The 26,191-nt window shown below is 55.4% G+C and overlaps 1 protein-coding gene across 2 annotated transcripts in view; it reads left to right on the top strand.

Annotated features, from left to right (window-relative positions):
- The window catches only part of SHANK2 (SH3 and multiple ankyrin repeat domains 2), a 472,550-nt gene that overhangs the window by 330,562 nt on the left and 115,797 nt on the right, over positions 1-26,191 (top strand). For both annotated transcript variants that reach the window (XM_040639603.1, XM_040639604.1), the window contains one exon: positions 1,576-1,700. In XM_040639603.1, coding sequence (XP_040495537.1) covers positions 1,576-1,700 — 125 coding nt within the window. The remainder of the gene's footprint in view (positions 1-1,575; positions 1,701-26,191) is intronic.

Below are 26,191 nucleotides of genomic sequence, written 5' to 3'. Positions count from 1 at the left end.
GTGTGTGTGTGTGTGTGTGTGTGTGTGTGTGTGTGTACGCCGTATGAAAATGCTCCCCGGCTCAGAAAGAAGCCTTCTTCCTGGGGGCACTTGGTTGCTAGACAACCGTGTTCTTTAACATATTCCGCCTTACTCAGAAAACATCGGGGCTTCCTTTAGGAATATTTTCAATTTTCTGTACACAATATTGCTCTCCACAAGCTCGCTCTCTGTCTCTCTCTCTCCCTCTCCCTCCCCCCACCCGTTAAAAAAAAAAAAATCATGGGTTTAATCTGTATTTGGTGGTTCAGTCCAGCCCAGCTGTGGCTGGATTTGGAGCTCCTGGTCTCAGATATCCAGAACAACCCGGTGCTGAGTTTCGGATATCTGGAAACTGCCCCATCCTGGGAGTGGGCTTCGGCTCCAAGTGCAGCAGGCGTCTGTGTGTGCCTGCCCCTAAGGTGACTTTGCAAAGGAAATGTGGCAAGATGGTCCCCTCTACCGTGGACCGAGCCGGCATGTTCACGTCATGTGGCCTGGGGTGGGGGGCTCTGGGCATACTTTCCATGGCAGTGCACCCCCCACTGGCCCTTCACTTGGGGGCTTCCCTTTCAAAAGAAAACAAAATGGCATCAGCTCCCCGTGAGAGGGGACATCTGTCCGCCGCGTGTGTGGGTAAGCCATGTGTAAGTTTCATGTCGGAGGCTCTGTGCTGTGCCGGGTCCTGCCCCTGTGCGAGGAGAGGCCTCCTGCCCTGGGTGGCAGCCCCACCTGCCTGCCGCTCAGGCTGCCCAGGAGCCATCTGTCCAGAGAGAGAAAGAAAAGATGACTCTGTCCCCGTGTGTGCGTGTGCGTGTGTGTCCATGACTGTCTGAGTGATGTGTCCCCTCCCCCCACTGGGGTCATCTTCATCTTCCCACCCACCCAGGCCCAGCCGCTCATAACTCCCCAGGGGAGTCCGTCTCTTGCCCTGGAGTTTTGCTCAGCAGCTGTGTGGGGCCCAGAAAGCCAGGCTCGCTGTGCTGAGGAGCGGGGGCCCAGGCTCCCCGCGGGTGCTGGCCGCAGAGTGGTCGCCAGGAGCCGAGCTCCCTGCAGACAGAATTCATAAGCGGGTTCCAAATCCGCAGCCACCCACTGGGTCAGCGTTACGATCTGCCCATGCTCCAAGTTGAATTCCCTTGGTCGCGAGTCTACGTAGATAGAAATTTGGCAAGTGGTTCAGTGTGGTGTTTCTGGAGCTCTGTGTGGTTATGGGGGGTACTTTTCCATTTTTAGCACTGAAAATGTTTAGTCACTGATGCTTTTAAAGAAAATGACAGGCGTGTACATATAGACACGTACAGCAGAGCACACTGTTCAGTGTTTTGAACAGAAAGGCCAAGAGGTGGCACCGGAATGCAGTTGGCTTGGGTGCTCGAGTTGATGTTGACCCATGACTACAAGTGTCAGGCCCTTCCCAGGGAGAGCAGGCCTGGAGCGCCCACTTCCAATGGGGGGCATGCACACCCCCTTTCTCTCATGGGCCCGTGAGGGGCCGGGGCTGCCGACCTGCACACATCACCCAGGCTTGTACTGAGGTATTCCTTGTCTTCCCAGCGGATACACCCATTGAAGAATTCACGCCGACGCCGGCGTTCCCAGCCCTGCAGTACCTGGAGTCCGTGGATGAAGGAGGGGTGGCATGGCAAGCCGGACTGAGGACTGGGGACTTCCTGATTGAGGTAGGGACACAGGTGTTTGTATTTTTCTGCGTGGGGAGAGCGCCGACTCTCTTAGGGTTGGGGCCCGTGGTCTTGCCGCCCGGCCATTGAGCCAGATCGAGGGGGGCTCACGGAGGCTGCCGTGGACCCATGTTGATTGGTTATTTCCTGGTCCATCCATTGTGGAAACCATTTCCTGTGGACTCGTGTGTTTGGTCTCTCTTTAAGGCCTTGGCTGTAACTCTTGGGAGGTGGACGTGGTCATGGAAGTTGGCCATTGGTCTTGAAGTAGAAGGTAGAGGAAGAGACCCCTGGTCGCCATGATGTTGGGGATGCGCATGGATCTGCGTGTGGTCCCCTTGTAGCTGTACGCATAAACACCAGTAGGGGCCGTTGCCCATTCTTGTGCCATCAGGGCAGGACGGAGAGCGCTGTGCTGTGGCTCTTGCTTGCGTGAGGCCTGTAACCTTGGTGGCTGAGAGACCACTGATTTGCAAGTCGCAGTAACCGGCCTGGCAGATGATGGCCTTCAGAGACCAGGGAGTGCCCGCAAGAGGGGTAATGGCACACAAAGGACATGTTTAAATCCAGATGCTTTGAAAACCAGCTTTGCTGGTAGGTCAAAGGAGGGAGCATTCTCTTCCTTTAAAGAACCCAGTAGACGCAAGCGCCCGTGTTTCCTGAGCTTGTACTGGAGTTAGCACCTTGGCGTGCGTGAGGTGTCCGAGCTGCCAGCACATCTGAGCTCCCTGCCTTCCGCGGGTTTAGGCGTTACTTTCAATCTTGTTGTGCAAAGGAACGTGTTACTCTTTGGAAATATTAAGAATAAAAGAGCATGTCGTACCTCGGAAAGATTATTCGTAAGGGGTTCGGTTCACTCCACTGGCCCTCCTTGGGAGTTCACGTTTCTTGGAAAAGCATTCCTCGATGCTGACACTGAGCCCTGTCTCATCCATGTGCGGGTGGACGGGGTGGGTACGGGGTGGCCCTACCACCAGGCCAGCCCGACGCTTGCTCGTTCTACAGAGGAGACCCAGACCCTGGCACGCCGGCCCCTGGGAGCCAGTCTCCCTGTTATGGCTGAGTTTCCTGAGTGCTTCTGAGCTCGGGTTTGCTCATGATCTCTGTAGGGCCTCTCAAGGCTGCGGGACTGAAGGAAATCCAGAAGGAAAGGGACTGTGGAGGAGAGAGAGCCAAGGAAAATGGAGAAGGTGCTTTACCTTCTTCCAGGTATCTTGTGTTGGTCTCGTTTCATTTGCTGAAAGCTGAATTTGAATTCTTACTGACCAATCGGAGCCTGGCTCGGGTGAGACCTTGGCTGCCTTACCCAGAGCGGTGGAGACTGGACCTGGCTGCGTTTTCATGGGTTAACTCGGTTTGTAACCTCACGAAAATGCAGAGACTGGTTGAATCACCTTCTGTAGGATGTAGTTGTGATGTAAGTCTCCTTACCGTGTGTGTGTGTGTGCATGTGTTTGCGTGTGTGTGTGTGTGCGTGTGTGTGTGACGGAGAGACAGACCCAGAGACAGAGGCTCCGATAGGCTGACCCAGGCATTGCTGGTTCTCGGTTTTAAATAATAAATGAAGGCTGCAGATACAAGCGTGTGCCCGTTGTAGGCTCACTGGCTTGCTTCCTTGAGGAACTAGTCGGGAAGGGAGGCGTGGGAGCGCCTCGGAGCGTGTGCTGGGCCCTTCGCTTTTGCGGGAAAGCAGAGCTGCACCGGGTTGGCGGACGTGTCCGCAGCGCGTGCCCAGCCTGGGCGGAGAAGGCAGGCCACCCGGTCAGACGGATGTCTCGGTGGAAGTTGGGGGCCGGAAGGTTTCTGTTCTTCACGCACCTCCTTGAGCATTGCTTTTAACCTCTGGTATGCAGACATATTTGCCATTTTGGAAGAGGTGTATGTTCGAGGTACCCTCCGAATTCCAGGATTCTGGGAACGGCGGGCCCTGAGAGGCATTGATGCCGTGTTGGTGTTATTGTGTCCCAAAGACCCGCAGGAGGAGTGAGCCCTTCATGGCCACCCTGGGCTGCTTACTGCAGGTTGTATGGTAATGGGGGGCTGAGGGGTTGAACCCTTGGAACCCTGCCCCACCCAGTGCATTTCCAAGGCTACTCATGGGACTCAGAAAGTCACCTTTAGGTGCTTGAATTTAAAAGACTGGAAAACCTCCATTGAGGCGTTCTCCTAGCTAATGGATCTCCCCCCAGAAGAGTAAGGTCCCTTACAGCCTTGCATGTGTTTTCCAACAGACAGTTTTTCTGCATTTTCCGTTGAAAAGCTTCAACCTTGAGGCGATGTTCTCAATGAACTCACGGGTCTCAGGTGAATCTTGATTTTGGCCAGAAGCCATCCCTGGAGTCAATGGGGTTTCCGAGCCTTGGTGAAGCACAGGTCCCATGTGCCAAGATCGCCAGTGAGGGCAAATTGTCCTTGTCGCCCCGTATTCCTCTGGGCCAGCCTCCTCCCCTCCTTGCTCTTGGAAGGCAACTCAAAGCATGTCGGTGGTTTATATTCTCTCTAAAAACACATGCTGCAGTTTGAACGTGGAGACCAAGGGGCCACTTCTGGTGGGAATGTCCTTTGTCCGCATCCTGAGCGTCTGCAGACCTTCCTTCTTCCTTTTCAGACTTGGTCATCTTGCTGGCGGCACCAGCGCCCGTCACGAAGCGTTTCCTATTGTGCGCGCTTTTCTTGGGTGCTTACCCTCCAGAATTCACGTCCCTCCTGCCTTAGTGTTTGGGGGGAATTGGCTCCTTTGTTGTTGGGACTGTCTCTTTGCTGACCGTGCCCCCCTCCCTGCCCCACTCCTGCCGGAAAGCAAAAGCTTCAAGTGGAGCTCCATGTAAAAGGTTATCGTGAAACAGGAATTACAGTCCTAGTGCGCCAGTGGGTTGTCATAAAAATTCATTTCAGAAGTGGGGAAGGAGGAGTGTGTGCCCCCCTGAGGGGGCATTTGAATGCAGGGGCTCCGTAGACCATGTGTATTCACTGCTTTCAGATGAGCCTCATCTACTGGAGTCCTCTGGACGAGTGGTGCCGCTGGGCTTCCCCAGAGAGCGTTAGGAGGCAGTGGGAGTGGGCAGGGCAGTGGGGGCAGAGTCCTTCCAGGGAGAGCGATGCTTGCGGCGAAGTGGGTCCGGGCGTCAGCGACAGCCCGGGGAACGTGAGCAGGGGAGTCGGGGCAAGGTTTTCTTTCCATGCACGTCAAACAAGAGCATGGGGACTCCAGCAGCCAGAAGTGATAAAGGCCTGGATCCCTTTTGGTTACGACAGGAAACCCATTTTGAACTGGGTTTAATGATGGTGAAAGCTTGTCGGAGAATTGAAAGCAGAGAGTTTAGGGGAGAGTTAGCCTCCAGACACAGATTGTTGAAGACTTATCTGCCTTTTCCTTGAGATCATCTTGCTTAGGTCTCCCCACCCCCATGAGATGGGGCAGCAGAGGCCACTTACAAGGAGTCCTAAGGAGGACATAGACGGCTCACAGATGACAGTTTTGCGTCCAGTAATTAAGGAGACATGGAGGTTTGGGGATGTCCCTTTGGTGTCCTGCAAAGGACTCCCCACACTGGACAGCCGGTCGGCCTCATCCAGTGACGCCTGGCTGGGCGTCAGAGCCACCTGTCCTTATTTACAGAGAGACCCGGTTTCCAGCCCACACCTTCAGAGTCAGAGTCTCGAGGCAGGAGGTTGGGCATGGCATCTTTAGGACACTTCGGTGACACTGTGGCATTATGGTGTCAGGCAGGGTGATGACCAGCTGGCCTGATCGTGTTGGCTTTCTGAACCCCTTAATTCGTCATTCTAAAAGAAGGATAGAAGCAGGTCCCACGCTCATCTCCTTGTTGTGACACTGGGGCTGTCTTCCTTCCACAAGCTCCCCATCCGGAAACCCAAGTTTTGTTGCTTGTATCACTTCCTTAAATGAAAACATCCTCTATCTCGAGAATTGCTCATAATACAACCAAACAGTAAAAACCTCAAAAGGGCAAACGACATTTGCGACAAACATGACCAAGGCCCGTGTCCTTGTTGATAGTGACCGAGGGTGTGTCTGCCAGGCATCCCACAATCCCATCTGACCCTCACCGTGAGCCCGGAAAGTGGCGTCTGTTGCCCTCCCCGTGTTACAGATGAGGGAATCGGCCACAGCGAGGGGAAGTCACTTGCCCATCATCGTGGAGCGGGCGAATGGAGGCACTGGGATTCCAGCCTGGGCTGCCTGACTCCATAATGCCACAGCTCAGGGTTTCCTGAGAGGCGCTTTGATGTGCTTGGTGTATAAATGGGCAGAGGGGAAGAAAAAAACAGATGACAAGCTGCCAATTCTTATTTTCAAATTAGCAAATGCTTTTTTTTTTTTATTACTATACCCGTCGCCGGTGACAGCACTCATATGTTGCTATGTGAAAGAATAAATCGCCATAAACTTTTTAGAAATCGATGTGACAGTATGTAATAAGAGCCATAAAGCCAAATCAGGGATTTTTACATCTAGGAATCCATTCTAAGGGAACGATCTGAAAACAGGGGGAGCGGAGACTACGGTGTAGCAGAAACATAATAAGGGGATGGGGCCTCAGGGAAATGGTGAAGGAGACCTCATGCATCCGTCATGGATTCGCAAGAAAGCGTTTCAAAACGAGGCTTGCAAGGAGTTCTCGATACTAATGAGAACTGATCACCTTCTATTAGGTGAAAAGGGCAGACCCAAAATTATCTGCACAATACCATCTAAATTATACCACCTCTCCCCAAAATAGGCCTTGGGAGGAAAAAAAGGAAAGGAAATGTTAACCCCTGGGTGATGGGATCTTGTGTGATCGTTGTCTCTTTTTTTCAGACTTTTGTCTATTTCTCGGATTTTCCAGAATGACAGCATTCACTTTTCTGACAGGTATTAATTTCATAAATAGAAAGTTATTCCTTCGGAGAAGCTGTCACATGCAGCCGAGCGGTGTCTCAGCCTCCGTGGCCAAGGTGTTGCTGTTTGCTTTCAGGACGAGAACACTTTCCTGGGTGTTAATTATTTTCCTGGGGCCGTTGCTCGCCAACCTGATGCCGTGCCGGGGGCGCCTATGGTTTTTGTGATTGTTTTCTTAGCCCTGAAGTGGCCGATCTCGTTTTTGTGTTAATTCCCTAAATGGGTTTTCCCTTGCAATTAAAGCAGGCAGCAATATCCTTCATCCTTGAAAAGTGATGCTTGAGTTTGCTAATTACTTTTCCTCGTATTAAATGCTTGCACTAGTGATGGCCTACAACTGTTTTATAATCTCAGTTTGCACCGAAGTGAGGACGCTAAGAGGGATGCCCCGGTGTTTTCCTGAGAGACCGTCTGAGTATCTTATAAAATGTTTCTTTGGCCAATACTTGAGAATGGGAGTTGACAAAATGTAACATGGGTTCTAGCACACGTTTGCCTAAACTGTTACTTGTAACCAGGCTGGAGGTACAAACGGTTGTTAAAGCCCAGTGGTAATCTGCCAGCCTCCCCCAGCTTCCAGATTAACTTGTTCGAAGGACAGGAGACAAAGTTCAGGTTATGCCCGATCACTTGCTCTGCGCATCATTGATCGGCATGTGTTTCCTGGGTCTCAGTGTCCCCATCAGCAAAATGGGTGGTTGTGAGGATTCAGTCACCAAGACAAGCTATGCGCCGTGGGCTCTAGGCACGTGGGCTGCTGTGAGTGTTGGTCTTGTTGTGCCAGCGGTACTGGGCACAGAGTTGGCATTCCATCAGCATTTGCTGTCGATGATTGTCCTGTCCTTCATTGTCATTCATGATGCCTGACTGAGAAGAGGGAACCGATGACTGTTAGTTGAACAAGTAGAAATAGTAAGTCATTGTAAGTTACAGTAATGGCAGGTGGATCATTACCACTACTGTCTCAAGCACGGAGCACATCTGCCCTGTGCCAAGCTCATAGAGTCGCCATGTGCCAAGCACATTCCAGCCAAGAGCGCATTGGCCGTAGCTTCTTGGTGCCTCTGTGGATGACATGGCAGCTGATGCAGGCACCTGCCCCGCTCCACCCGCAATCCCCGAGTATCGCTGGCAGGCATACCTCCAGGTTTGGCTTGGACCTCTGCTCCCAGGGCGCTCCCTCACTGCCTTGCTCAGTTCTGTTCTGGCATGAGTCTGGCTTTTGGGTAATCTCGGAATTTCTCTTTGTGATTCCCATTTTGCCCTCCAGCCACAAATCCCAGGGCTGAGGCCAGAGCCCTGCTGTGGTTTCCCCAGTGCCGGCATCCCTCCCATCTAGTTGTTCAGCCACAACACCCAGCTCACATTTCTCTGCCTTGCCTTTCGGGATAGCATGAGAGGCTTCACCCCATGTCCATCCGGGGTCCACATGGCCAAGCTGGGAACTCTACCCACCCCACCCCCCAAATTCTTAACACCTTATTTAAGTCATTTTAAATGAGTATTTAATTCAATAAGTAAGTTAATAGTGAATGCCAGCTGATATTCATAGGAAGCTAGGCTGACCGGTGAATTTCTGACTTTGAGTCACATTGATACTTCAGTTGTGAAGTTCGGTTGTTTTCACGTCAAAGACAAGCAGGGCCCCGTGGCTGTCTGTGGTCTCTCTAAGTGTGGAGCGTTTCTGTGCTGAAGCTGTGTGGCTTCTTACTGTACGCAGTTTGGAAAAGGCCTGGGATCCCTGGCCAGCCTCCCACTCCAGCTCCCCTGCTTCTGGGCTGCTGGCACCTGGGTCAATGCAGGGGGTAAGTGTGGCCATCTTGACCTGCCTTTCCATCCCCCTACCCAGCCTTGCTGGGGTCTAAGTTTCCAGTCCACTTCTCAGTGATGACTGAAAAACATTTCTTTACTTAAAAATAAAAGTCAGCACAGAGGAGTGCAGCTGCTTTTGTCGTTTGCAACAAAACATTCAGACAGTGCCAGTGCCCATGGCAAACGGTTGTGCCATTCCAAGGCTCATAGCCTTGGGGTCTTCACTATCTGGGTCTCTTAGCACTGGGGTCTTTGCTCTCCAAGGCTCTAAAGAGTCCCCTGCTCTGGGCAGAGCCTGGGAGCCTGGACCCCTTTCCTGCACGTAGCCAACCATAGCCCCTTCTGTGCCTAGAGAATGGTTCACTTTGTCCTCCATATTGACTGGGAACAGGTGGTCCAGGCTGAGGAGCAGCCCAGAATCCTGCTGAGAAGGTAGATGCGGGCATCTTAGCTATTGCAAATCTGAAGTCTTGGCTCATTCATTTTGGGGTTCTAATTTGAAGCATCAGTGATTTCAATTTCAGGCTAAAAAAAGATTCAGAATCACTTCAGGGGACCACGGCTGCTGTGCTCAAGGCTCCGTAGGCCTGGCAGATGGCAGTGCACTGGGTTGGATAGAGACAAAAAGGAGCCATGGTCAAGGGCACCGGCTGTGCAGTATGATCGGGGTTTGAATCCAGCCTCTGACACTTGACTATTTGAATGTGAACTTGGGCACATCTCTCATCCCTTGGCCTCAGTTTCTTAAGCTGTAACTAAAAATGTGTTTGAAGCATATAGCGTGGTTTCTGGCAGAGTGAGATCTCAGCAATCGGTAGCAATTGTACAAGTCACTTTTGCAGCTTTGTTGATCCAGGTGCTGGGCTGGCATGTGCTGTGGGGAGAAAAGACATGAATCAGACTCAGTTCCTCCCTCTGGGAACTCACAGTCTGGAAGGGGGCAAAAGCAGAGTATGGTGAAGGCCCCAAGATAAATCTGAAAAAGGACTTTGTGAAAGAGATGGTGTTGGCACCGTGCTTAGTTGGGTACATGGGGTTTCTTCCTATGGACAGAACTCAGAAGGGAGGGTCCCAGGGAGAGCTTAGGGTGTCAGGAATGTTCAAGGTGGATTTGAGGAGTGGCCGAATGTTATGGAGCCAGGGGTGACTGGGTCCAGTCCAGTTTAAGTGGGGACAATAGTGTGTGGCTGGTCAGTGCCAGGGAGCAGTAGGAGGATGGTCAGGGGTCCTCTCCAGGGGATCTATCCATGGTGCTGAACCTCTCGTGGATGGGAGCTCTCCGGGGTGCTGAACCTGAGAGCTGGGAAGGTGCCTGCCCCCCCACCCCCACCCCCCACCCCCCGGAGAATCAGCCTGGCGGGAGGCCTTGGTGCTTCATTCCCTTCACCTTTCTCATTCCTTTCACCTCCCACCCCTGCATCCTGTATCTTGGTCTTCCTGGGCACCACAGCTTCTTATTCAGTGAGTGTTCTGTCTGCTTGGTGCAGAAACCTCTCTTGTGAGGAGGGGTGAAGGCACCAATATGGGCTGAGTGTCTGCAGCATCCTTTGCTCTAAGCCAGCCTTCACTTTTCATCACTGAGGTCTGGGCTTACAAGTCACCTTCCCAGAGGGATTCCCTGGGCACCCTCTGGTTGCCCCTGACTCTGTCACTCCACTGTATGCTTCTTCCACCATCAGAATCATATGTGTTGAGTGATCGACTTCCTGCCTGTCTCCCTCATGAGGATCCCTGATCCCTGCAGGCTGGAGACCTTGCTGACCTGGTCCCTACTGTGTGTCCAGCACCCAGTACATGCCTGATGCTTAACAGGGGCCCCAAAACCTGTGTTCAGTGATGGACACTCCTGGGAAGTAGGCATTTATGCCCATTTTGCAGGTGATGGAGATCAAATGGCTGCTAAGGGCCCCACAGGGAGAGCTGACTCCCAAGCTTGCATCTTTCTGATGCCCTGGGCAAGTCTTGAGTCGCTGAGACATAATCTTAAAACCAAACCATCTTCCTCAACCTGAGAGGATGCTGTAGACCCAGCCCCAGTCCACATGCAGTGAGGTCTGCAAGAGGCATAGTGAGCCGAGAGCTTCTGGTTCAGGGTTCTCTGATGCGCCTCTTGACTCCCCTGAAAGGAGCCCTCCTGGGTCCTCTCCACCTGCCCTCCCTCCCTTCCTCCCACTCACTCACCTCCCAGTATGCTCAGCAGGCTCTCGTTAGCATTGATTTGTCTCTGTTTGCAGCGCCCTTTTGCGGGGCGTTTCGTGATACAAGCGGTTAGGTTGGCAAATGAACTGAAGGAACGCCTCCTGCTAAATGCCCTGTCGGATCTTCTAATTGATGAAGTTTGTCAGTCCTGGGAGTTAGGGGTGTGCATGCCAACGATAAGAAGAGTTAACAAGAGAAGGGCTGGGGAAGGGGGAGTGGAAGGCCACAGTTATCATCTGATGCTTTAAAGTCCTGAGTGGTCTCCTTGCTTTGGTGCCATGAGACCAATCACCCACAGGCAAAATTTCCAATTCCCTCTAGCTGGGACCTTTGGTTTCATGTAACAGACTTTTCAGCGCACCTCCTCTGTGCCCAGCCCCCAGTCATGGAGCTGAGTGGAGGCCATCTTCGCCCTTGAGAGGCAAAGTGGAGTGGGGAGGGAAGCCCAACCTCTTTTGGGCCTCAGGGCCCGAACAGAGAGAAAGGGGTGGGTTATTCGGACAAGTTGGGGAGGTGGCACACACATCCAGCCTGGAAAGACAGATGGGCCTTGACCATGGCCCTCTCTCCCTGCTCTCCCGAACGTGCCACTCTTCCTCCCACCCCCGGCACTTGCTCGTACCACTCACTCATGCTCTCCGCTACCCCTCTCCCACCTCCACCTCGTCCACCTGCATAACTGCTCACCCACAGATCTCTGCCTGGTGGCCCCTCCTCGGGAAGCCTCCCCGACAGTTCCTGAGAAACCCGTTCACAATGCATGTCACTGTCCCTGCCTGAACTGACCTAAGGGGCCAGCCAGAGCCCAGCTCATGACAGGCACACAGTCAGGATCTGTGAAATGATGGAAGGCACCACAGGGGAAGGGCATAGCCTAGAGGAAGGCTCAGAGGCAGGAGCGCATAGAAGTGTGCCGGAAATGTCAGGAGGCCCTGGAAGGATGAAGATGGGGCCTCCATGTCAGGGAGGGCCTTAAATGCAGAGCTGACTCCTGGGGCCTCAGTCTGTCCCTGGAGGCAAGCTCACTTGGGTGTTTTATCAGGGACTTCCGTGGCTGGAGAAGGGAGGTGGAGGCAGACTGCCCTTGAAAAGCAGGTCAGAGCAGGGATTCAAGGCACCGTCCTAGGAGGCAGCCCTGCTGGGTCCAAATCCAACTGCCCCACCTGTGTGCTGTGTGGCCTTGAGCAAGTTACACAGCCCCTCTGTGCCTCGATTGCCTCACCTGCAAAGTGGGAGTAAGAACATCTATTTCATAGGCCTCCCCAGGGTTCAGTGATTTTGTAAGTCTAAGGCATGTAGAGAGAGCGGGGCTTGAGCTAAGGAGTATATGCCAGAGGGACCATTGCTATTATGTTGCTGTTGTTGCTGCCTTTGGGAGGGACACGAGCCTTCCTGGTGGGGTCTCACCGCCCAGGAAACTCTCCCCCATGGGACCTGCCATGCTGAGGTCAGGTGTGAGCCCTATGAGGACCCTGGTGCCCAGCATGGGCTTTGGAGAGATGGGGTGTGGTAAGTGAGGGAAGGCAGGAGACCGCCGATCTGCAGGAACCACGCCATTCGCAGCTCCCCCGGGCCCAAACCGGGCAGTGCCGGGACAGGCCAGTGCCCTGTGGCTCCTGAGACAGGACTGGAGTTTCTGGATTTCTCCCAGGCAAGGGCATTGGACTGCTGTCCCTCCCACCTGATGCCGTTCCTGCTGTGCTTTTAGCATCGTCCCCCCACAGCTAAACCCACACCACACGTGCTCCATGCGTGCTGCTTCCCCGAAGCCTCGCCAGAACCCTGGGAGGTGGGTTCTGACACCACCCTCATTTCTTAGGTGGAAACAGTGAAGCCCAGAGAGGTCATAATACAGCTCAGAGTCACAAAGCCCCCACATGGCCCAGTGCCACCCTCCAAGCTCCCTGCCTTTCTGCTCACGCTCATGCTCAGGTGAGAAGTCGCTCGGGAGTCCGGTCCCTGCCTGGGCTCCTGTCCCAGGTCCTCTCCTGCACCCCCAATCTGTGCTCCATTCCCAGCTCTAGGGAGACTGCCATAGTCACTGTTCAGTAAAATCCAGTTCTTACCATGGCCGCAAGGCCCTACGGCTCCAGCTCCCTCCCCCCCCCCGCACATCGCTTCCCTCCCTTCTCCCTGCCCCTGCCTGCTCACTCCGTTCCCTCAGCCGGGTCGTTGCCCACGGTGCCTCTTCCAGACCTTCCCTGACCAACCTCATCTGAATGGCACAAACCTCCACCAACTGCTTGCCTCTCCCGAGGGACGTTTCTCTTCTCGGCTTTGCCACACATGGAGTTTATGTAACATGGGATGTGTCGGCTGAACATCTCCCCTCCGGAGCCCAAGTCCCCTCCGAGCGCAGAGCCCTCATCGAGGGCCTGGGCTCATCCCGCACCCAGGACAAGAGAGTCTGGTGCAGAGCAGGAGCCTAGTTTATGTCTGCTGACAGACTGGGTGAGCTCCTGACGAGCTCTGGGTCTGGCCCTGAGAGCGCACGCCAGAACCTTCCCTGTCAGAGGGGTGGCTCATCTCTCCTAGACCACCTCCCTCATATCCCCCCAGTCAGCACCTCAAAAAGTGGACAGAGACGCAGCGGTCAGCTGACTTATGTCAGAGAGAACCACACCCTCCCCTGAAGTTCCAGAACTCTCTCCCAATGCCCACTCGAATCCCACGGACTTTCCAGGGGGATGTGTGCCTCTGCTCTCAGGAAACATTAGGGACTGGGAGTAAACTCTGCTCCCATGTAAGCCTGGTGACTGGTTTTTCCATGAGTGTTCTTTCCTTAGGGCTGGCGGAAGTCATGCCTGCCCGGGGAATATTGGGAATACAGACAAGCCAGAGGAAGAAGTCAGGTGACGTTGCCAGGAGACAGGGTTGTTGTAACGTTTACCTTCTCAGATTTTTGCTTCTTTACACATGTCTGTTAGAGATACATTTGGTCACGTGTATAAACACACGTACTTTTTTCATCGTGCATATCTTTGTAATTGTGGTGAAATACACACACTGTAAAATATACCAGTTCAGCCACTTGACCGTGTATGATCTAGTGGCATTTCATACCTCCACAGTGTTGTGCCACCATGATCTCTCTCTAGCTCCAGAATGCTTTCATCCCCCAAAAAGACACCCCATCCCCATTAGCAGCCACTTCCCATCCCCCCACTGCCTTCCGCCTCAGGCCACCACTGATCCACTTTCTGTCTCAGCGGGTTTGTCTGCTCTGGACACACCTTAGGCGTGGAATCCTACGACACGTGGCCTGTTGTGCCTGGCTCCTTCCGTTGAGGATGTTTTCAGGGTTCACCCACGGGGGAGCACGTGTCAGGACCTCATTCCTTCTACGGCCAAATGACGTTCCATTGTGTGGATTAAACCACCTTTCGTGTATCCATTCGTCCACTGATGGGCGTTCCGGTCATAATACAGCTGTGGACGTACACACACAAGACTTTGTTGCAGCCCCTGTTTTCCGTTTTTTGAGCAAGTTGCACACCTCCGAGTGGACTGCTGGGTCGTACGGTAATTCTCCGTTTATTGAAACTGCCGACCCAGCCTGGGGCAGAAGCAGCAGGTGTTCAGTGAGCCCCTAGTAAATGGCCATCTTTAGGCTCGGCCTGGCCGGAGATGCAGGAGAGCAGAGGGAGGGGACGCGGCCCACAGAGACAGAGCTCAAAGGCACCCGCAACTTCACTGCTGGACGGCGTGCCTGGGGCTGCAAATAACATAAGCCACGGCCATGACAGTCACAGTGGGAAGTGCTCCCGTTCCTTGAGCACTCCCTGTGTGCCAGGCTCCGTTTGGGGGATTTCACGTGCGTGAACTCATTTAGTGCTCGAGGTTTCGTTTGAATATATCCATTGGGTCTTTGTTCTGCACGAGGAGCCTGGGGCACAGAGAGGGGAAGTCACTTGCCCACAGACACACAGCAAGCAAGTGACAGAGCTGGGTTGTGGTCTAGGCATGTGACTGCTTCGGAGACCATGCTGTGAGCTTCTCCCCCATGGGGCCTGGAATAAGGGCCAGAGTGAAGGGGCTGGCCAGGGAAGGAGCATGTGGGCTGGAGGGTGGGAAATCTTCCTGGGGTGGGGGATGGGAACAGAACCAGTGCTAGTGTGAGCATGAAATGAGACATCCTCATAAAGCATCTTGCCCAGCACCCGGCCTGCAGCTAACCAAGGGGCAGGGCCTGAGAGGTGGGGTGGGAGCATCTCCCAGGGCTGCAGTGTCACCTTTCCCAAGGGGGTGGTTTTGTTAAGGAGGCACTTAGGGCCACTGACCGTGGGTGTGCAGAGGCTGAGGCAGGAGGAGGTAGGGCCAAGGGGGGCAAGGCCAGAGGAGCCAGGTGACCACTGGGGGCATGGCGAGAAGAACTATAGGATGGGATTGCAGACGGGCAGACACCTGGGTTTCCGTGGCTGATCACCTCGGAGACCGTTGGTGGGTGGGAGGGACGGGGAAGACTGGGAAGGACACCTCAGGTGAAGTGGGTCGTTGTATCCAAGAGGGGCAGTGGGGGCGGTGGGTGCCAGGAGCAGCTCCAAGGGAGGGACAGTTACTCAGGCCCCGGGACTCACAGCCAGTTGGGTAGAGTTATATATGCTGCGAGAGTCAATGTCACGGTCACCCACGGGAGCTGGCCGTCTGCTGCTGTGATGTGGGGATGCCTCCCATCACAGCCCCGCGTCGCCGGGAACGTGGGTCTGGGAGACTCCCATTCACCAGCAAGGAAGCCGAGGCTCAGGAAGACCACGGGCCCTGCCCAGGCCGTCATAGCTCTCAGGGCGGGCAGAGGGCCAGAGGGCTGCAGGCCCTGCCACGTCTTTCCAGGATGGGTCTCATCACCCAGCCTGGAGGCCCTTTGGGGACAGCACAGTAGTTCAGGGCCTCAGGGGAGACATGGACTAAGGAGGTGGAAGGTCCATAAAGGGGGAGGTCATAACTGATTGGAAGAACCCTGGGGGGCTTCCTGGAGGAGGTGAGGGGAGCAGGGTTTTTCAGCATCAAGGGGAATTGGTTAAGGATGGACTCAAAGCAAGAGTGCCCCATCTCCTCAATGCTCCCCAGTTGTGTTATTCTAGAACTTTCTGTACAATTGACGGAACTCGATTCAGACTGGCTCAGCACACAGAGGGAATTGACTGGTTTGAGTAGCTGGAAATTCCAGAGATGTTTGGCTTCAGGCCCAGCTGGGTGCAGGCACTCAGCAGTGTCCCCAGCATCTTGCTCCCTCTCTCAGCTCTGGGTTCCTCTGTGCCCGAGCAGGTTCTCCCCACAGGGGTGGCAGACTCAGTCCATAGGAGCTCCGGGTTTTCATCCCGTCAGCGGAGGAGCCCCAGCAGAAAAGAGCATCTCGCTGGCCTGCCTTGGGTCACATGACCATTGCTGAGCCAGTGACCCACTGGACTGATGGAAGGTGCTCTCTGGCCAGGCAGGGTCACATGACCTCCCCAGTGGGGTGGGCTGGCTCCCGAACTATAGTTGAGTCCCGGGTATAGGAAGGAGGGAGACAAATGGATTTGGAGCAGGTGGATTCAGCAGCCAGCCACCCCCTGCCTGGTGTGCAGGGCACCTGGGACGGATGTCTGCCTCTCCGAGCTCACCATGCGTGCTGTGCTGTCGTGGGCCCATTCATGACCTCAGGCGGGACTACGTGTTCTGTGTGGGGCACACGGGTTCTCTGATACCCCTGCCGGTGACCCAGACTCTGTGGCAAGCTGAGACAAAGGGGCCCAGAATTTCCTGCTCTGTAGCATATCCATCCCTGGTCCCAAGCACAGCAGGGCTGCATGACCATCTGGTGCCTTGTAAGGCCCTCCGGGTCCCTTCCTCCCCACCAGCTTGGCTGAGCGGGGTCCCGGAGTCCAGGGGCCGAGCACTCCCCTCCTCTGCCCGGGAAGCCTTGGGGAGGCAGCTCCCAGACAGAGCACGGTCTCTGAGTCCTGACTCTTCCTGGTTTGCAGACGGCCACCTTCTTGCCGTCCCCACATAGCAGAGAGGACAAGAGATCGTCTCTCTGGCGTCTGTCTTACAAGGGCACTAATCGCATTATGGGGCCCCCACCCTCCTGACCTCATCTGACCCTGTGTCCCTTCAAAATGCCATCACACAGGGAGTTAGGGCTTCGACATAGGAATGCGGGGGGAACTCGGACATTTAGTGTCCATGAGGGAGGCATGCTGGGGAAATGAGCCCCCCGGGGCCTCCGACCTGCCGTGCAGGGCAAGGGCGTGTCCGTTGCTGGTGGGGAAACAGTCTTTCCAGCCTGAGAGCCTCGGTCGCTTGCGCCAGTTGGCCCGGTTTCGGGAGGCACAGCAGCATGGGGGACAGGAAAGCTGCCAGCTCGGCAGCCACACAGCACTGGGACCGTAAGCTCTCTGCCCGTCCCTGAGCGCCGGTGTATGCCAGGACCTCCGTCCACACCCAGCAGCATCCCGAGGGAGGTGGCAGTCATGCCCTTTTGCACACTAGGCGATTGAGGTTTGGCGAGCGTGCCAGCCGTGGGAGGGAGACAGCGGGCAGGACCTGAACCCAAGGCCGGCGCTGGGTGGGTAGCTCTTGAACGCTGTGTGCTCTCGTCTGGGGGCCGGGAAGGTGGCCTCCTGGCACTGGGCTCCAGCCCCACGCCCTCCCCTCCCCACCCCAGGGTGCTGTCGCCTCTTCCTGGGACGTGGCGGTCACCAAGCAGGCGGTGACTCAGCCCGGGGCCTGGTGACAGCACGCGCACCGTGACCTTGCCGTGTAGGCCCTCCAGCCCCTGCAGCGCCCACGTGCGGACCGTGGTGATTAGTCTCCATTCCCGGGTCTGGCCCAGCCTCATCTGTTCCAGGAAGAAATTTTGTTTGCTGTTGTCAGTTAATTTTCCAGGAGTGCTTTTTAATGAGCCTTCTGGATGGAATGGCCTGATTTGGTTTGGTGGGTGGTTTTTTTTTTTTTTTTCTTTTCCGGTGGGTGGTTTGGTTCGGTTCTCATTTTTGTTTTGAGAACAGGCTGTGGTTCCGTGGACAGAGGGGTTAAGTGACTGATACAGTGACCGTGGGGCTCAGTGACCGTGTGAGCTCTGGCCAGCAGGTCTGGGCCTGGACTCTGTGGTCATCCTCTCTCCAGCTTTGCTTGCACTAAGCCTGTCTGGGGACACCCCTTGGGAAGGGTCCCCTCAAAGATCATCTTTCCCCTTTTACTTCCAGCAGGAACGGGAGTCTGGCCACCTCGCTCAGAGCAGGAGCCTCCCTGGGATGGGGACCCCTCTCACTTCTCACGCCTGCCCCCGAGGTGTCTGGGCGGGGGAGCACTGGGAAGAGAGGACACGGTGTGATTCCACTCGGATGAGGTCTCTGCAGTCGTCAGACTCACAGAGACTAGAGAGTGGACAGTGGGTGCCGGGGCCGGGGGAGGGATGGGGTCGGTGTCTCAGGGGGACAGAGAGTGGATGGTGGGCTCCCGGGGAGGGATGGGGGTCGGTGTCTCAGGGGAAGATGGGAAGTTCTAGACATGCATGGTGGGGATGTCTGCCCAACAGTGTGTACAAAATTTTGTGTTATATGTAGCTTTACTGCAAGTAAAGAAAAAATTGAAAGGAAAGCAATGTTCTTGACTTTAAAAAAATAAGCTTTTTGAACAATGAGGCTTTACCGTTAGAGCTTGGGCCGGTCCCTGCCGGTTTCCTTAGCTGGTCAGCAGGATGGACGGCACCCCTGCCGGTGTGCACCTCCCCCCCCCCCAGTCCTTGACTCTGCCCCTGCTTCTTCAGGACTCTCAGCACACAGGGGTCCCGTTCATGTTGAGTCATGGTTGGTCAGTCCCCCTCCCCCATGGGACCCTAGCTCCCCGGCAACTGGAGGCACCTGGCCGGCCGGTGCTCTGGAAGAGGGAAGCTCGCGTGCCTGGACACGGAGCCACCCCAGCGCGTACCCTGCGTGACGGGCACAGAAGGTAGAACGTGGCTGTAGTTGAGCGTATTTGCGCCTTCCCTGGAAGCATCCCACATCCTCTGTCGTCCACACTCGGCAGTTTCTCGGGGAACTCCGGTGTGTGCAGAAGCACCGGACGGCTGCGTCCCACGTGACAGTGGGGTGACCCGGGGTGGGGAGCGGAGGGAGTCCGAGGGGACTCAGCTCTTTTGAAATGTAACTTTTTTAACACTTGGCGTTCATTGCCTCATTAAGACGGAATAGATGGCGAGGTTACGGCTCTCAGACGGGAAGCTGCTGCTGCGCCGTTCCTGGTCTCTGGGAGGACCCGTGTCACTCTTCCCACCGTCAGCACGAGACTCCGAGCCCGGTTATAATCTCCAGGAAGTGCATGTCCTGCCTGTGTCACTTGCCACTTCCCAGAAAGCAGAGGAAAGGCGCGGAGGACGGGAAGGGAGCCGGCGTGGGTGCAAGGGGCATGGCTCTGCTCTGTTACAGGGCTGTCCCCGTTAGCCACACAGACAGGTGAGGATCCCACGTGTCACCTTCCCCACTGAGTTACGGCCAAGTGCCCCTTTGTCTCTCGCTCAGTGCCTTATTGACTGCCTGGGTCCTGGACACCCCCCCCCCAGCCCTGCAGCTAGGAATATAAATTTGAAGCAAGTGGAAAAATCAAAGTTTTAAGGCCCGTGGCATTTTCAGCCTCGAAAATCTCCCTGGAAGCCAGACCGATCACCTGTTGCTCCTCGGAGTGGTTTGCGGGTCCGGCGCGACTCAGGAGGCATTGGGATGGCTTTGGTTTCCTGTTAGAGACCCTGATGGCAAAGCCTTGTGACCCCGCCCTGCTGGAAAAGCCTCCCTGAGGAATACCGGTGACATGGGCAGCCCCCAGCCCGTCTCTCTGGCCCTCCCCATCCTGGCGCCCAGTCCCCTCTACTTCTCCCCAGCCCAGGAACTCCTAAGAAAGGGTCTCAGCTCAGTCACCCAGGAGAGGCAGACCAATGACAGTCCCAGGTGCTGGACCCTCACCAGGACCACCTGCCTTCTCTGGCCAGCCACGCCACAAGCCGGGGCAGGGGCTTCCGCCTGCCCAGCTGCCCGTGTGTTGCTGTTGGGGTGCTTTCCGCAGAACTTCAATCCCAGGAGAGGCTTTGTAACAAACGGGCATCAGGATGGATGGTGGCTGTACTCTGAGCCATGGAAGTTGATTCCTTGCTCCTCCAGGTCCCAAACGGGCATGCCCGGCGGGCAGCCACCTGTCCTCCACGCCACAGTTCTAAGCACCAGGCTTGTCCCCTCCCCTGGCCCTTGCAGTCTCCACACGGGGAGGCCCAGGTCACCAGGCCCGCATCTCGCTGGCAGAAGGGCAGTGCAGGGAAGGGTGTGCGGTACTTGCACTCGTGTTCTGTGGGCCGCTCCTCACCGTGGGGCAAGGGGTGGCCGCGGCTGCCGGCTCACTGTGCGTCCAAAGGAGAGCGAGCGGCCAGTCCCCACCGCCACCCTAGAAGGGCCTTGTCCTCATCCTGGTGAACAGTGTGAGAGACTTCCAGGAGCAACGCATCGTAGGAAACCCGCCATGACTTCAGTGCCTTGTCTGTGGCTGCTCTCCGTTAGGGAGGGGTGCCAGGCGGCAGCCGGTGTGTGACTTCAGCCGGCCAAGATTGTGTCATGGGAGCAAAGAGGAGGAGGCCGCAGTAGAGACACTGGTCACTCGTACTATCCACCTAGCATTCCTGTCCCCGCGTTAGAGGCGACGATGCCGGGGCCCTCGGAGATGGAGCCGCCCACACGGGATCACGGAGTCCAGGCTTCACGGTGTCTGTAGAAGGAGGACAGGGGTGTCTCCTGCCTGGGGCCCTCTGACTTCTTCCCTGACCTCCAGCCAGAGGGGCAGCTCTGGGGGGTTGGAGGGCTGAGGCGGGCCTGAGAGGCTCTCTGAGGGGATTGCATGCGGGCATGACCTGGGGGCGCCCCTCTGCCCCGCCCCTGCCCACAGGGGCCCCGGCTCCATCACTCTGTGCTCCAGAGTCAGGGCTCAGGCCCCCGTCCGTGCAGTCCTCACGCAGCCGAAGGGGTCCTGACAAGGCCACTAACCCCATTCGTGGGGGCTCCACTTTCACGACCTAACCACCTCCTGCGGGCCCCACTTCCCAAAACCATCACTTAGCAGAGGCCACAAACCTGTTGTCAACAGCAGCCGGAGATCAAGATTTTTCTAGGAAATGTTTCTACTGCCTATGTTGGTGATTATTCCAGTTTTATTGTTATTATTATTGTGCAAGAAACTCTAAGCAGACTTAGCAAAATGGGCCGCCTCGGCCACCTCTGATCCTGTGGAGCCTCGGCCAGCCCAGCACGTGGTCCTTTGTTCTGAGCCACCTGAGACCCCTTCTTTATTCAGTAGAACAGAGGCAGGGCCGGGGAGGAGAGGGTCAGGCCCCCTCCCCCCGCATCCCAGCCTCTCAGGGATGGTCAGCAGGGGAGCTTCCACCACCGCGTCCTCATCTCTAAGTGGGGTCAGGCGTGTGTGTGGCTCCAGGACTCAGCGACCACACGAGTGGCACGTCCGGGGCAGAGCCCAGGCCTTGGGGGGTCCTCGGGGATCAATCGGTTTCTACTCTGGCCTCTGCCTGGACCTGCTCCCCTTCCAGGCAGCACATTCTTCCCACCCGCAGCCAGCAGGCTGGCCCCACGCCGGCCCGTTGCCCTTGGCCTCAGAGCGCACACGCCCGGCTCAGCAGTGCAGTGATGGTTAGTGCGTTTACCAGACGACAGGTCAACCTCTTTGCGGGAGAAAATTAGCCCCAAATTGCTGCATGCTTCACAGCCCCCCGGGGACTGCCTTCCAGCTCCCTGCTGCTGGCCGGGGAGCAGTGCTGCAAACGGACCTGCCTGCACAGGCCTCCTGGGCGAACCCCCCCGGAGCCCCAGGCTCTGCAGTGCAGCGGACAGGTGGCTCTCAGACCCCACGCAGGCTGGGCCTATCACCCACTCGAGGCTGCCCTGGGTGCCAAGGCAGCCGCTCCTTGGGATTTCCCTGGGCTGCCTGGAGTTTGGGGTTACAGGGCGCCCAGCATTCTCGGGGTCCAGGTCCCCCTTGTTGACGATGCTGGTGCACTCATGACGCCCCGTCTTCCTCTCTGTCCTGGCCCCGTGAGTGCCCTCTGTGCAGCGTTTGCTGGCCTGGAGGGAGGCTTGACATGCTCGAGCTGCTCGCTCGCTCTCCCTGTCCTGCCATTGCTGTCCTGCTGCTCTTTTGTCTTTCTGCTCTCCGGAAGTTACTGTCATGCTCACCTGGCCAGGTCTGGAAGATGGGCAGAGATGGAAGGAACGGCAAGCCCAGGCCGCACCTGCTCCCCGTCTGTGAATAACAAATGAGGGCGAGGGGTCCAGTCCCCCGCAGGCGCTCAGGCATCCCAGCTGGCTCACTGTAGATGTTCTTGTTGATCTGAAAGGGCAGGGTTCTGCTACCAGGTTCAAGTGAAGTGTGTTCGTTTGGAAAACCTGTATTGAGCATCAGATCTGAGCCCTGGAGGGGCTCGGGTAGGAATGGGGGCGCCGCCTGGAGCCGGTGTGCTGTAAGCCAGCTGGCAGAGAACCGTGGCGGGACACCGAAGGGATGGCGTGGAGGGAAGCAGGTACACACGCTCACGCGTGTGCGCACGCTGCAGGAGGTCAAGTAACAGCCATCCAAAGATCCTAATCCCTGGGGCCTGCATCTGTCACCTCATATGGGAAAAGTGTCTTTGCAGACACGACATGAGGATCGTGACGGAGGACGGCCCCAGGCTATCCAGGGAGACCCTAAAGCCATCACGTGCATCCTCATCAGAGATTGGGAGGGAGGCTTGACACGCACACATGGGGGAGAGGCCGTGGGAAGTCAGGGGCGGAGTATGGAGGGACGCTGGCAGCAGAGGCGGAGGGATCCTCCCCATCCCTTCTGGGGTGTGGACCTGCTAGACCTTGACTTCTGACTTCTCGTCTCCAGAACTCAGAGAGAGTAAGTTGCTGTTTTAAGCCGGCCAGTCTGTGGTCATTTGTCAGGGCCGCCCCAGGACAGTTTCACCCACACACGCACGCATGTGCCAGGATGCTACGAGGGTGACAGCGGGGACAGAGCCTTTATCCCTGGGGGTCAGGAAAGGGCCCCAGAGGGTGAGATCTGGGCTAAAACCTGCATGCAGGGAAGGCTGGGGGAAGGGTGGGCCGAGCAGAGTGGCTGCTGAGTGCGAGGCCCTGCCCCGAGCAGAGGAGGGTTCCACGAGTTCTAAAACACCAAGGGCAGGGGGAGGCAGGAAGGTTGGGGAGAATGGGTGAGGCCCAGGTCCTACAGGGCCTTTTACACTGCAGGAAGGCCCAGGGCGATAGGGAGAGTTTTGAGCAAGTTTGGGCCAAGTTCAAGGATTTAGGAAGACCCACACGGAGAGCTGGCCTTCGGGAAGTCACAGCCTACGTTCGTTCCATATATCCCCCCTCTTTTTTTACAATTATCTCTTTTTAATTATGTTTTAAATTGGGGTAAAATACATCTAACGACATTCACTGTTAACCATTTTTAGGTGCACAGCTCTGTAGCACTTCACACATTCCTGTTGTGCGGCCATCCCCACCATCCGTCTCCAGAACCTTCTATCCCAAACTGAAACTCTGTGCCCACAAGGCACTGACCCCCAGCCCTCCCCCAGCTCCGGCGCCCACTGTCTACTTTTTGTCTCCGTGAGTTCGACCACGCCAAGTCCCTCGTGTTACTGGGGTCTTCTGGCATGTGTCCTTGTACGTCTGACGTATTTTCCTGAGCCTTGTGTCCTCAGAGCTCGTCTACGTTGTAGCAGGTGTCCCAGTTTCCTTCCTCTGTAAGGCTGGGTAATATTTCATTGTGTGGATGCACCACATTTTTTTTTATCCGTTGACACTTGGATCTAGTTACCCGTGGACGCTTGGGCTTCCCTCCCGTTGGCCACGGCGAGCAAGGGTGCTGTGAATGTGGGTGTGCAAATATCGGTCGGAGTCCTTGCTTTCAGTTCTTTTGGATACGTGCCCAGAAGTGGGACTGCTGGATCAAATGGTAATTCTCTGTTTAATTTTTTGAGGAGCTGCCATACTGATTTCTGCAGCAGCTGTACCATTTACGTCCCCGCCAGCGGTGCACAAGGTTCCCATTTTTCCACATCCTTGCCAGCTCTTGTCGTTTGTTATTCTGAGAGTAGCCCTCCTAATGGGTGTGAGGTGGCATCTCATTGGGGTGTTGATTTGCGCAATGACTAGCGACGTTGGGCAGCTTTCCATGTGCTTATTGGATGTGTGTACGTCAGCTTTGGAGAAACATCTATTCAAGCCCTCTGCCTGTTTTTTAGCTGGATTGTCTGTTTTTGTTGTTGAGTTGTAGGAGTTTTTATGTATGCTGAATATTAGTCCCTCTTACTCTGTTGACCTTGTCTTTTGATGTAATCATATCCTTTGATTTTTCATTTTGATCAAATCCAATTTATATACTTTTTCTTTTGTTGCCTGTGCCTTTAGGGTCATAGCTAAGAAATCATGACCATCTAGCTATTGCTTTTCTCTCTTTTTGTCTCAGCAAATCCCAGATGTCACATCAGTTCCCTCTTTCTCATGAGACCCTATGCCACTGTCCCACCAGGCATCCGGCATAGTCCCTGAGAAATGTCCTTTCACAGTGGTGGCTCAGACTCAGGACCCAGCATGGAACTTGCTAGCTCTGTCCCCCCACCCTCCTTCAATCTCTTCCGTTCCCCCTCTGTCTCCTGCCATTGGCACATTAGGGGCTGGACGAGGCTGCCCACACCCTGGATGGATCTCTGCCTCCTTGTGTGTCACTCACCTGTTGCTCAGTCCCTCCTACTTCTGGGAAGAGGAGGTGAGCCCAGCAGTCCCATTATGCTGGGTCCAGCAGCATGGGGGCAGGGAGGGGACCAGGTGCTCCATGCCTCATGTCATGGGGGCCCAGAGATCAGGAAGCAGCAGCTGGCTCCTCCACCAGGAAGCCTCTCTGGCCTTCCACCCAGCGGGCCTCTCTCCAGGCTGGGCTCTGCAGGCAGCAGGGCTGGCAAACTGTGCTCTCTTCATCCTGATGCTCCCTGCACAGCTATCGACAGGGGTTCTGCAATCGTGAAGAACGTTCCTTATCAAATATAATTATTTGGCTGAAACACTATTTGTACAAGGAGGCAAAAAAAATGCTTAACTCTTTCCTCTTGAAGGAACTGATGCTCCATGAACCCCGTTGGTGTCTGGGGAATTGGATTGGTATGGATCTTTTTAGAGGAGGGGGGCGGGCGTGTCTTTCTCTTTTTCCATCTCTCCATTTGTCTCTGTCTCTGTTTCTCTCAACATCACAACGGACTCAGGGGATTTTATATATTCAGTGTGTCTAAATCAGCCTCAGACATTATTCTCTTTGATGTCCAGACTGTGTGACGATGCAGGTGCCTGGGTCTGGGGACTGCAGGGCCTCTGTCCTCTGCACACCCTGGTGACACCCCCGTCCCTCCCAGGACCCATGTGGCTCAACAGGGTCCTTTGCCTCTGTCCTGTCTTTGGTCCTCTCTGCCCCTCCCAGCTGCCTTCCAAATCCACAGTACCTAATTTCAAGAAATTTAAAACTTAATCATTTTTTTCTGAAGCCCTGCTGTACACTCTTGCCCTCTTTCCTTCCTCCCTTCCTCCCTCCTCCCCTTCCCTTCCTTTCTCCCCCCTCCCCACCACTCCCCTCCCGTTGGGGTGGCCAGAGGATTGCAGCTGAGCCTATGGGGGGTGAGGGGAGGGGGCCGACTCTTGGCCAAGTAGAGCAGGAGATGACAGGTTTCTCGAGGGGCTCTGTCTGGGGTGTGGGTTGTGGTCAGGCTAGAGAAGAGTATCTTTTGTAATTGGGGTCTACTTTCTGAGAATGTAGGGCACCATGACCTAGAAAAACAAAGAGTTAGGGCCAAGTGCAGACACCTGTGAGTTTTATCTGTAAGTTTGGCTGGCGGGGGTAGGGGGGGACTTTGAATAGATTCCTTTCACTTTCTTTTTTCCCCTTTTTGTGGAACGAGCCTCACACTTACTGTGTTTGTTGGGCAGCTGCCATGTGCTGGAATGACCCCAGACGCTTGGCGTGTGTTCGCCACACCCCAGGAGACAAGGGTCTCCAGGCGGCATCAGTACATGGGGCTGGGGGCAGTATTTTGTTGTAAAAAGAGATTATATAAAATAGTAAAAATTCAGACCTTTATTGAGTCAAGAAAGGACCGAGAACACAGGTCTGGCTCAGAGGCGCCATCCACACTGCCTTCACACATCTGTGTGTGATCGGACCCGGGACCCCCGGAGTGGGTGCCGCCACTGGGGTCAGGTGCCGTCCGCTTGCTCAGCTGGGAGGACGCACCACATTATGACGCCCGGCATCTAGACGCAGCATTTCTCAGAAAAGAGTAAGCAGGGTCATTGTACTTGGAAAACTTTCAGCCTTCAAAGTCATAAATTTATTTTCAAAAATAAGGGGAAATCTAATTAGTTCATCTCCCCATGTGGTTCTTAGAAACCTTTGGAAAATGTTCTCCTTTACTGAGTCGTGTTTGCCAAGCGGGGCCGCGGGCGAGGGGGGGATGGAGCAAGCTGAGGGTCATTGAGCTACACTGCAGATGCCAGCCCCCCCCCCC

Source organism: Ursus maritimus, unplaced genomic scaffold (genome assembly GCF_017311325.1).
Source record: "Ursus maritimus isolate PB19 unplaced genomic scaffold, ASM1731132v1 scaffold_23, whole genome shotgun sequence".
In the NCBI taxonomy this organism is placed as follows: domain Eukaryota; kingdom Metazoa; phylum Chordata; class Mammalia; order Carnivora; family Ursidae; genus Ursus; species Ursus maritimus.
Note: the sequence above shows the minus strand (reverse complement) of the source record. Positions and strands in the feature narration are given on the sequence as shown.